Source organism: Peromyscus californicus, unplaced genomic scaffold (genome assembly GCF_007827085.1).
Source record: "Peromyscus californicus insignis strain IS unplaced genomic scaffold, ASM782708v3 Scaffold_18__1_contigs__length_77618521, whole genome shotgun sequence".
Lineage (NCBI taxonomy): Eukaryota > Metazoa > Chordata > Mammalia > Rodentia > Cricetidae > Peromyscus > Peromyscus californicus.
This window is the reverse complement of record NW_026294480.1, coordinates 76,184,505-76,195,973: the sequence shown is the minus strand read 5'-3', so window position 1 is coordinate 76,195,973 and position 11,469 is coordinate 76,184,505. Positions and strand designations below refer to the sequence as shown.

The window sequence follows — 11,469 nt, the reverse complement described above, 5'->3', positions numbered from 1 at the left end:
TTACAAGTTAGTCAGCACAAAGCAAATTGAGGACAATTGAGTCCTTTTTGCAGCAGGCTAGAACTCAGCAAGCTGGAGTACCAGCAGAAGAGGACTGGCTGGCAGAAGACCACACTGCCTCTCAGCCAGAGGTTATTATCATTAATGTCACTTTCTTGACAGAAAAAGGGCTGGGCTTCCAGAGCTTCCATAGGAGTTTTCACTAGCTTCTAGAAGAACTGTAAGGCCTGGGAGTTACTAAATTACGAGTGCAAATGCTAATGGACAAGAAATTTGTGATCCCAACTTCTAAAACGTCCTTACGAAGTGTTGCCAAGCCTTAGGAGCATGGGCTTCACCGGATCTGCTTTACACACAGCTGTTTGTTTAAACTCAGTAAGCATTGGGCAGTGGGGTTCTGCATGTCTCCACTATGTCAAGAGTGCTGCTGGGCTGTGGCTCACACGTTGAGCAGCACGTTCTTTATGGGCTGAAACACTAGAGACAATGCTATAGCATTCTCATCAACATGTGCTTTCAGCCTGTACATCAGAAACAGAAACGCTAACTTGGATTCCCATACAGGTATTAGCAAACAGTCACATTTTCATAACTTAAACACATGCCCTTTAACATACGGAACAGGAACAGATATGGTTAGCAGGCAAATAACACGTGTGCAAAGAGTGAAGCTCAGACTTGTATTTTGCAGCAGTCAGACAAAACAAAATAAACAAACAGAAGACAGAAGTTAGACAACTCATTTTGGAACACAAGAAAGCAAAGGCAATTCCCCCAAATTCTTCAGGTAAGATTTTTAAATGTGTTTTCTCTCAAACATTTAGAAACACTTTTATTATATTGAAAATATATACTCATAAAATTCAAAGCATACAATATAGCAATAAAAAGTGACTCTGTTAGAATTTCAATCTCTTTGGAACTACTCTATTTGCTTTTAATACTCAAAAGCACATTGTTAATATCCTTCCATACCAGCACGGATAGGCCCGAATAATTTATTTTATTGGGTGCATAATGTTCCACAGAATGCTGTTATAATGTATTTAATGAGGTGGTCTTAAATTTTCCTGTATATAATCAAACATTTGTGCAAGTGTATTCACAGGGTAGATATCCCAGTATATTTGTTAGTTCAAAAGACATTCATACTTTTTATGATTTATCTGGAAAATGGTTTTCTTTGTATGATAGGGTATGAATAGGTAAGGATAGTGGCAATCATCTTCAAAATACTAAAGTGGAATTAAATATAAATTATTAATCTTTGAATAAAGAATAAAATAATAAAAATATAGGAAACATCTGAATTTGCTTAAAGTAAATTTAATTTTACATACCTCAATTTCTCCCAAGTGTAAGGGTCCTCCAGAATCTGAAAAGGAATTGATATTATATCTAATCACTAAACTGAATTTTGATAGTTTTGTGATGAACAAGTACAAATTCTAAAAATGAAAAGACATCTTACGGTAACAACGAATGTCCATAGCATGATATTCCCCTTTGTGGTAGAAAATGACCACTTCTCTGTCATGGACAACAGCTGTCATTCTTTCCGACTTTCTAATGTCATCTTCTCTGCCAACACAGACAGAAGTGTACTTCTTCTCGTCGTCTTGTTCAGAGAGTCCAGGGTCCATGCTATTTAGTGAGGAGAGAAGGAAACAAAGAGGAGAGGGAGGGATGTGAGGAGAGGGAGGGAAGGAGAGGAAGGAAGGAGAAAAACACTGAAGTAGTCCTCTCTAGTTTGGACACAACCTGAGTCGTCTGAAGATTTTGAAACTAATGAATGCTTTTTTCTATAGCTGTATAGGATTTTTTTTTTTTTAATTCTTTGCTCTTTGTACTCTTTTGGTCTTTGCCAAAATAGCTCCTAAATAATTACACAACAATAGAACATTTGTAAATACTAGATCAAAGTTTGTCTTTGCTTTGATTTAGGGACCCAACACTGCCAAACAAGGAAAACTCCCCACTGTCAGGGAAGACGGGGTTACTTTCAGTTCTTATGATGGGAATTTCAGAGCAGAGGCATAGAGTCTAAAGCTTCACTGTCCTTTCATTCCCTACCAAATTCAATATGAAAGAGCAACCAGGTGTTCTCTGCTCTGTTTCTGTCTGTTGCAGTCCCGGGGATTCTTGGGTGCCCTGCTGAGGTGGCTCACTTGAAGTTCACGGAACACACAGTCAACTTTTGTTTACCCCACCAGCGCAAGTGAGAGGTGTGAATAGATTTTTTTCATTTTCACAGACATGAAGATGATTTTTAGTTTTCCCTTTAATCAAGGGGAACTTAAACAAGAGGACTGAAGGTTATGTATTTTTTTCTTAGAACAGGCATTAAGCCTTTTTATTGTAAAGTGATTCAGTGGCTTGTGTATACATGAAGACTATAGTCATATTTGATTGATTCTATGTGAGAACCATCACGACACTTCTAGGTTTCAGGAACCTTCTGTGACTTCACAAAGCAAGCTCATCCCCTAAGAAGATGTTAAGGTACAGGGTCCTGTAGGTACCTGAACTGTTTCTTGGAGCAGAGCTACTTCAATTCCTTTATTGTATGACAAAATTAAGGACTTATGACAGATGGCAGAGGTTAAAGTGTCATGGTAACATCTAATCACAGCTGTTTACAGCACTGACAGAGAAACTTCTTAAGGAATGACTTTGGTGGTCACCTTCAAATGCCACCAGAGTTACAAATGAAGTTATCTTCAGATTCTCCTTCGAGTTTTCTCCTTGTTAGAGATGATCCTTTTATGAATGCTTTCTGATCAATGACTATGTGACTGGCATTTCAGGAATTAGGACATGGAAGCTTTCTGCCCTCTCAAGGACTGTGTTCTACATGGCAAGATTAACATCAAACTTGGTGACAGGGTGAAGAAATTTTGCAAAGAACAGACTGTAGAGTAACTGAGATAATCAAATTGAAAGCCCATGAGTCAGGTATGTGAAGCACTGGTGGAAGAGAATTCCATACTGAAGAAAGAGTGAAAGTCTGAGGGAAAGAAAAGGCTTAGCTGATTTGAGGAACAACAACAAAACCCTGGAAAAATAACAAGCAAGACTGGGTAACACTTGCTGAGAGGTGAAGTTAGCTATACAGCACTGGGGACCGCACAGGGGAGGGAGCTGGTCCAGGGGCACTGGGGACCGCACAGGGGAGGGAGCTGGTCCAGGGGCACTGGGGACAGCACAGGGGAGGGAGCTGGTCCAGGGGCACTGGGGACAGCACAGGGGAGGGAGCTGGTCCAGGGGCACTGGGAGTCACTGACTGACCTGAAGCAAAGAGGTTTTCCAGTCCCTTTTAACAGTGCTCCAGGCTCTGGAAGACGGATGGTAACAGAACAGGTAGGAAGACACAGAACAGAAAGCTGCTAAGGTAGGCATCAGAGCTAGGGTCACTTGGCCAGAGTGTTCTGATGTGGGAGAGAAAAGTAACCGTCTAAACCAGTCCCTAAAACATGTCCCATTCAGAGGACAAGGGGAAGATGCGAAGAGGCAAGACCAGCATAGCACCCAGTGACTGCTGATCAAACAAAATTAATCACTCTTCTCTACTATCATCTGCCTCAAATTGCAGGTAGGTAATAGAGAAAAATAAAGGCAGCCAATGAGGTAAAATCACTAAATTATACATGAAAAAACTGGGGCTTCCCAGGAAACTGTTCTGTTCTAAAACTTGTTGTTAGCAAAAGCTCAGACTATCCCGCTCCCTTTGTGTAAACTGACCAATTATTTACACCTCAACTCTCCTAAAAATCCAAATATTGGTTATGGTTATCAACTAAGTAAAAGCTTATATCCACAATATAACCATTACAACCCTCTTTTGCCTATACTTTGAAGTTTTGTCTTGTATTCACTCTTTGGGCCAAATGTAGAAATTAAAAGGTTACTCCTAAAGACAACATTACTATTAAAGACAGTCTCACGGCTACATGTCTGATCAGTCCTCAAGACTACCCACTCTATAACACTGTGTGACACTCAGCAGGTGTTTACAAGACACGCGTGTTTCTGAGACAGGTCTCGTGTGCCTCAGGCTGTCCTTGCACTCCCCGTCTTCTTGCCCCCCCTCCCTAGTGCTAATAACACAGGTCTATGCAGGGCTGGGGATCAAACCCAGGGCTTTGTGCACGCACTGCATGTGTGTGCGTGCGTGCGTGCGTGTGTGTGTGTGTGTGTGTGTGTGTGTGTGTGTGTGTGTGTGTGTGTTCAACACCCAGTTAATTCTTTGGTCATCTTAAAAGACCTCAATAGGTGTTTATGTCAGACACAAATCAAATGAAATAATTCTAAAGGTCTGTAGCAATCCTAGGTTTTACTAAGATTCTCTCTCTCTCTTTCTCTCTCTCTCTCTCTCTGGTTCCCTCTTTTAAAAACTTATTTTATGTGTATGGGTATTTTGCCTGCATGTGTGTCTGTGTACCACATGTTCATGCTTGGCTGGTGCCTGAGGAGGCCAGAAGACATCATCAGATCCCCCAGAAACTGGAGGTACAGAGGACTGTATGCTGACGTGTGGGTGCTAAAAATTGAACCTGGGTCCTCTAGAAGAACAGCCAGTGCTCTTAAATCTCTAAGCCACTGCTTTAGCCCCTTTCAATTACACCTTAACAATTTTATAATTGTATGAATTTCTTATCAGAGTGTGAGGCTTATAATTCTCCCTTATGCAAGATAAAGAATTATATATTGTTAATATTCTGACCCGCCCCTTGAAATCCCGTCCCTTAGGGCTGCCCTGAATTTTAAGGAAAAACTCCTCCCCTTCCCCTCTCTCTCTCTCTCTCTCTCTCTCTCTCTCTCTCTCTCTCTCTCTCTCTCCATTCCCACGAGGTGTGCACACCTCTGCTTTCTCTCCCTTCTCTTTCTTCCTTGTCTCCCTCTTTCCTATCCTTCTCTTCATCTCTCTATTATAATAAACTCTCCACGTGGATGCAGCGCCTGGGTGTGAATGACTTTCCATACGCCATCACCCCCCCACACACACACACTATATCTGCCCAGCATGATTTCCCTCACATGTGGGATACTCTGGCCTGGCCAGCTGGGGGTTCTCCACTTGTGCAAAATTCATAACATGTATGAAAAAGGAAATGAAATGAATAAAAATGATGTCCCACACTGTCAGTAGAAACTCAACTGCTGTTAAGCACACTAGGTGTACTGTGAATACTCTTAGTAATAAAAACATACAATTGTCTACATTTGAAAATACTATGAATCACATATCGACTTCAAATACTCCAATTATAGGGAGATGACCCTCAGTCTACTTTCTAAACTACACTGATACTGCCACATTCATAAGGTGTTAGCACACCTTTACTTGACCAAACAGGAAGCTACCATATTGGATCCATTTCAGCCTGAGGTTAACATTTTACAGATATGTACCCACATATCCAACTTGTTTAAAGAAGTTGGTCCTAGATTAAATGACTCCGACTCATAAACCTTACAACATTAAGAGGGAAAAATTATGACTCGTTTTAAAAGCAAGTTTACAAAAACAGAAAACTTGGGAATAAAATCTCCACTGAATTTATCAGGAATGAGCGTTACAAAAGGAGATTTACCGGCTACTGTAACAAAGCAGGCACCAACCGAGGTGGAAGGTAGGACAGGGGACAGTGTCCCACTCCTGGGCTCCCAAACCTTCATGTGTGGAGGCAGAAGTGTGTGCAGTGACAGGAGAAGCAAGAGCTTTCCCTCAATGTGCACACTTCACACAGATTAAGTTTAGGAAACTACTCTGGAATCTGCAGTCAACCCCTACTCTAAATGACCTAGTTGGGCTGGGCTGCAGCTCAGTGATAAAGCATTCTCTCACTAGCCCCTGCCTCAAGTTCTACCTCACCTGGGAGTGAGGGTGGGGCTTAACTTGGCACTTAACTGTTACTGGAAAAACTGAGCTATATGCTGTTTTTTTTTAAAAATTATCCCACAACAGAATAGCAAAAACAATTTTAACCAAAAAAGCAAGGGGCCAGCTTGGTGGCACACATCTTTAATCCCAGCACTCATAAGGCACAGGCAGGCAGTTTTCTGTGAGTTCAAGGCTAGCCTGGTCTACATTGTGAATTTCAGACCAGCCAGGGCTATACAGTGAGACCTTGTCTTAAGAGGAAATAAAAAGGTAAAGGAGACCATCACAATAATTTTTTTCTGAGTTGTTTGTGGCTGACAGGAAGCTGGAATAATATGTCTCATGCTCATTTGGTTTTGCTTGATTTGGTCAAATACAAAATTGCTAGTGGGAGCATTTATCTTCAGAGCTGGACTGCAGCCTTATCAGACTTCATGGAAAGAGCACAAAGGACCAAATCATAAGAAAACAAGGAACAAGCAGAGGAAAGGGAAGTGGGTTAAAAAGGGGGAAAGAAATACATTAAATTTGCAACAAAAGTACCCCTCAAAGTAAGGTGTGAATATATGAAGAATCCCTATGGACAGTAAGTAAATGCCAAATAAGGAAAGAAAAATGGACAGAAGACATGACCAAACAGTTCACACATAAGGAATTCCAAGTGGCCAATGGTCACATGTAAAGAGGCTTAACCTCATCAGGAAAAAAAAAAATGCGATGCAAAGCCCAAGCTGGAATATTTCCATCCAGCAGACTAGCAAAAAGTTACAGAATATTGGCAAGAATATGGCATAACCACTAGTGATGACATATGCTAATGCCGATGCAGCTTGGTCTCACCAAAGCTGAACAATCATGACCCAATATCCCACTTGAGGCACGTCAGAAGGATGACCACACCAGCAAAAGATAAGAAACAACATAGCTCATTTGTAGCAGGATAAATAATTTGTATACTCACTCAATGGAATGCTGCTCTATAGCAGTAAAAACTGACTCATTTTTAAAATGTAGAAAGGAAGCTTTAATTTTTTAAATCATGTGCAATAGCACAGAAAACCAAATAACATGTTATTCATGAATACATGCTTTGTAAGTATTTTCATTATTATTTTATGTTATTTTTGTACTTTGCCTGAGTTATTGTTTGTTTTTTACTCTTTTTGGGGGACCTACCACCCAGCTCCCAATAAATTCACATACAGAGGCTTATTACTTAAAGTACCTGGTCTTAGCTTGGCTTGTTTCTTGCCAGCTTTCCTTAACTTTTCCCATCTATCTTTTACCTCTGGGCTTTTCTCGTTCCTGTTCTTTTACTTCTGTATTTATTCTTACTCCCTGGCTTGCTGTGTAGCTGGGTGGCTGGCCCCTGGAGTCCTCCTCCTTCCCTGGCTCCTAGCTGTCATCTCCCAGATTCCTTCTTCTATATTTTCTCTCTGCCTGCTAGCCCTGCCTATCCTTTCTCCTGCCTCACCACTGGCCATTCAGGTGTTTTAGACAGGCACAGTAACACAGCTTCACAGAGTTAAACAAATGTAACATAAGCAAAAATAACACACCTTAAAGTAATATTCTACTACATGCCTGCATGTATGTCTGCAAAGCATGTGCATGTCAGGTGCCCTAGGAGGCTGTAAAATGGTGTATGGTCCCCTAGAACTGGAGTTACAGACAGTTTTAAGTCACCATGGAGCTCCTGGGAATTGAGTCCGGATCCTCTGGAAGAGCAGCAAGCACTCTTAACTGCTGAGCCATCTCTTCAGCCTCCGTGAATACATGTTTATAGGGTAAACTTATAGAGAAAAGCAAGAGGATAATAAAAGTGTTCTTAAAGCCTCAAAAATGTTGTTAGTTTTTCTATTTAAAGTTATTCTTTCTAGTATTTAAGTTGAATACTACTCTGTCTTTGTTGCAAACTCATGAAAAACAGTTTTATATCCTTAGAGCATTTACCTGCACATAGATCAAGAATGAACTGTTTGAGAATTTTGTACATCTTGTGTCAAACCTTAGCACTAGATAAGAAGTTAGCCACCCCCAACAAAAAATAGCAAAATGCAATGGATTTACACTAACTCTACAAGTTAACCTCTCCTGACAAGCAAACAAATAAAATCAAATACAAGCCTCCCTCAAATTTCGGTGTTTGAGCATGGAACATTGACAAGGTTTGACTCCAACCAAAAAAAAAAAAACAAAAAAAAAACACTGTAGTGCACTTTGAAGTGGCTGATAAGAAACAGAGGGAGAGAGCTCTGTCTAAGGGATAACAGTTTCAGAGAATTATTATAGTCTTGCATAAGCTTAGGAAAGTATTATCTTTCAAATAATAATGTTCTTTATGCATCATACACAGTACTATTTATGATGTGATAATTATTTAAAATTAACACTCATATTGTTCTTAATTAAATACTGTGAATATCATAGTCCATTTAGACAATGAGTCTATGTGTTCACCTTTAAGAATTTAAATTTTGTTACCCTGATAAAGTATTCATGCACGCCTACATATGCCCACATATTTCCTCTATTTTAAAAAAATAGACTTTTTAAAAGTGTAGCTTTTTTACACTGACAGATAAAATTGTATGTATTTACAGTTTGCATGATGTTTTGAAGTACACATACATGTGGAATGACTAAACCCAGCTAATTAATAAATGAGTTACCACACATATTTAACATGTTGTGATGAAAACATTTTCCATGCACTTAACTTTTTCAAGACTACAATATATTGTTAACCAGTCACCATGTGTACAATAGAGCCAAGATAACAGATTCCTTTACCTAAATAAAAGAGAGAGGAAAGTTACACAATTACCCAATTTGAGCAATAGATAATTTCCTTCTTTAAAAAAATTAGTTCTTTTCCACAGTTCTCTTTTTGAAAAGTGGTGTTTTTGTTGTTGTTATTGATTTCTTAAATTAGGTTTCTAAAATTGAGACTTCTAAAAATAAAACTACACATTAGCTAAGTGGATGTGCCTGTCAGTTTTAGACACCTTTCTAATGTAGATAATTCATTCCAGTATACATGCACTGAACACAAAAGTCGAAAAGTAAAGGTACTCACGTGTCACTCTTAAGCAATGACTACAGCACTCTCAGAGTGGGGACTTGGCCCACACACTACCCCAATGCTTATCTCCAGGGTGACACACTTGCTTTTAGGCTCAGGGAGGGGAAATGCTTTGGCCAGTTTTATATCAGTTTGGATGACAATAAATACATAAGACCAGCTATATTTGGTGAGTGACTACTTGCTTAAACACTTGGACGGGAAGGTTCATGAACTTACATGCTGTTTGGCATTACTTTCATGTAATTAGCAGCCAGCGATTTATAAAAACATGTGGCCTGAAAGAAAATCATCTTGAAAGCCACAAAAGCCGTTCAGCAAAAATGTATAGATCTTTATATTGGCAGTGCATACGATATCAGGAAAGATAGGTCCGAATTTAAATCTAGGAATGCTAATATACAAGACTGTGTCCACAAATATTTAAAGTAGAACACTTGCCCAATTTAATGAAGTCATGCAGCTGAGCAAATTACCGCCGGTGTCTGGTATTTGATGAGAAGGTTCACCTGGGTCTGAATCCCCGGAACACGCTAGATTTGGGGCTGTGCTGCATAAGAGGCTGTCATCATAGGGTGTGGGGACGAAAACTGCTTTAATACAGCTCTGCTATTTACAGCTAGGTGCAACCACCGGAAACGCACGCTCGGCTGCCACCCGTGAGGGCTCTGCAGCTCCGACACCAGCTGTCTTTAACAGCTCAGAAGACAGCCTGCAGCTGCTAGACGGAGCGGCGCCCGGCACGGAGCGCCACAAGCAGAAGCAGTCCCAGCGGCCACTCCAGGAGGGCTCGTGGGGCGCGGGGGCCTTCAGGGTTGGCTTTCATAGCTGACGGCGCACAAGTACGGGGCAGGCGTGTTCAAAGGCTGCAGGCCCCGGCTGCGACCCAGTTGTCAAGGTGAACACTTCACTGGGGCCCTTTCCGGAGGGAAGTGACTACGGAACTGCAGCCCCCCGGGGACTACAGGGTCCAGCTCGGGAGCCGCCCGCCGCCGCAGGAAGTCCAGGCCCCGGCCCCCGCCAGACCGGAAGCAGCGCGCCGGGAAGCTCCGCCCCGCACCCATCCCCGCACCGCGAGAACCCAATTTACAGGGATGAGGCCCTCGCCCCGCCCCCCCAGCGCGGCGGCCGTGCGTCACCCGCCTGCGCGCGCAGTCTCCGAGGGGGCGGGGCGGGGGCCACGTGCTCGGAAGTAGTGGTTCCCCGGCGTCCGCCGCGTCTGTGGGATTACTTCTCTAGCTCTGTCCGGCTGTGAGTGGATTTCATGGTGACAGCCAGCCCACCCTTCTCTTCCAGCATGAGTGACATCAATTTTTTTTTTAAAGACGATTATTGGTCGCACGCTAAATTTATTATCCAAATTTTAAATGCACTCATCAATCTCATGCAAGAACGTACCTTGTAGAAAAATATTGGCAGAAGCCTCAGGACGCATGTAATCCATGTATAGGATTGTTTATAGCAACGAAATAATACGTAGAGTGACCTTCAGTTCAGGTAATAGTTGGATAAAATACAATATGAACACAGGAAAACTTTACAGCCATATACTGCACACTGAAAGGTCAAATTACATGCTGCACTGAACACTGAAAGACACAACATATAGGTGTCCATGTGTAATATGCTCTCTTTAGTACAAATAAGTTATTGCTTGTGATACAGATATGCAGGTATGCATGTACACTTTTCTTAAGTTTTTAAAAATTAATGATTTCAAGGGGAGACTGTATTTTCGCTTTCAATTTTTTAACTGCCTATTTCCCTTTTTGCATTTACTTATACTAAAAGCAACACAATAAGAATTCCTCATATTTATGCTCAGAGGTGGAAGCTAAATGGATGACAGGTTTTCAGATGTTCTCTGTAGACTGGCCCGTGGCATGCACTTGTAGCGCCTGCTACTGTGGGGCTGAGGTCGATCACTTGAACCCGTGCTGGGCAGCACAGAGACCCTATTAAAAAAAAAAAAAAAAAAAAAAAAAGCCAGCGAGATGGTTCATGGAGTAAAGGCGCTTGCAAGCCTGTCAACCAGAGTTCTAGTTTTGCTATGTTGTCCAGGTTGGTCTCAAAATTGTGAGCTCAAGTGATTCTTTCAAATCACATCACCAGAACCTGTGTAATGATCAAAGAACTGAGTCCACAGAGCTTTACTCTGGCCTCCACACAGGCAGGCTGTAGAGTGCATGTGCCCACTCACAAAGAATAATAAAAGATTTAAAAATCAATGATCCTTTGATGCAATAGCCCATAACCATGGCTAAGCTTTAGATATATCTAGGAATTAAAAAAAAAAAAATCAAATCTTGTGCCCAGTCCGCACTCCAGATCAATGAAGTAAAATCTTAAGGGAAGGGATCCAATATATTTTCACTTCCAAAATGATTCTGCTGAAAACCCAAGGTTGAACATGATAACTTGTACTTAACATACTAACATAGTGTCCCAAAGGATGGGGAACCTGAAACTTGGGAGTCTTGTTCATTTACCCCAGTGTATT

At 41.3% G+C, this 11,469-nt stretch overlaps 1 protein-coding gene across 9 annotated transcripts in view; it reads right to left on the bottom strand.

Moving 5' to 3' along the window:
- Rfesd (Rieske Fe-S domain containing) overlaps window positions 1-10,028 on the bottom strand; it is a 36,011-nt gene extending 25,983 nt beyond the window's left edge. For 5 of the 9 annotated variants that reach the window (XR_008219667.1, XR_008219668.1, XM_052743726.1 and 2 more), the window contains exons 1-3: window positions 9,189-9,404; window positions 1,472-1,644; window positions 1,341-1,375 (exon numbers count right to left, since the gene is read on the bottom strand). Coding sequence is in view for 7 of the 9 variants with exons in the window: in XM_052743726.1 (XP_052599686.1) it covers window positions 1,341-1,375; window positions 1,472-1,644; window positions 9,189-9,262 (282 nt within the window). In the remaining 2 variants the exon portion in view is untranslated. The other 4 variants (XM_052743727.1, XM_052743729.1, XM_052743730.1 and 1 more) reach the window with 4 other exon arrangements.
- Window positions 10,029-11,469: the final 1,441 nt, after the last annotated feature.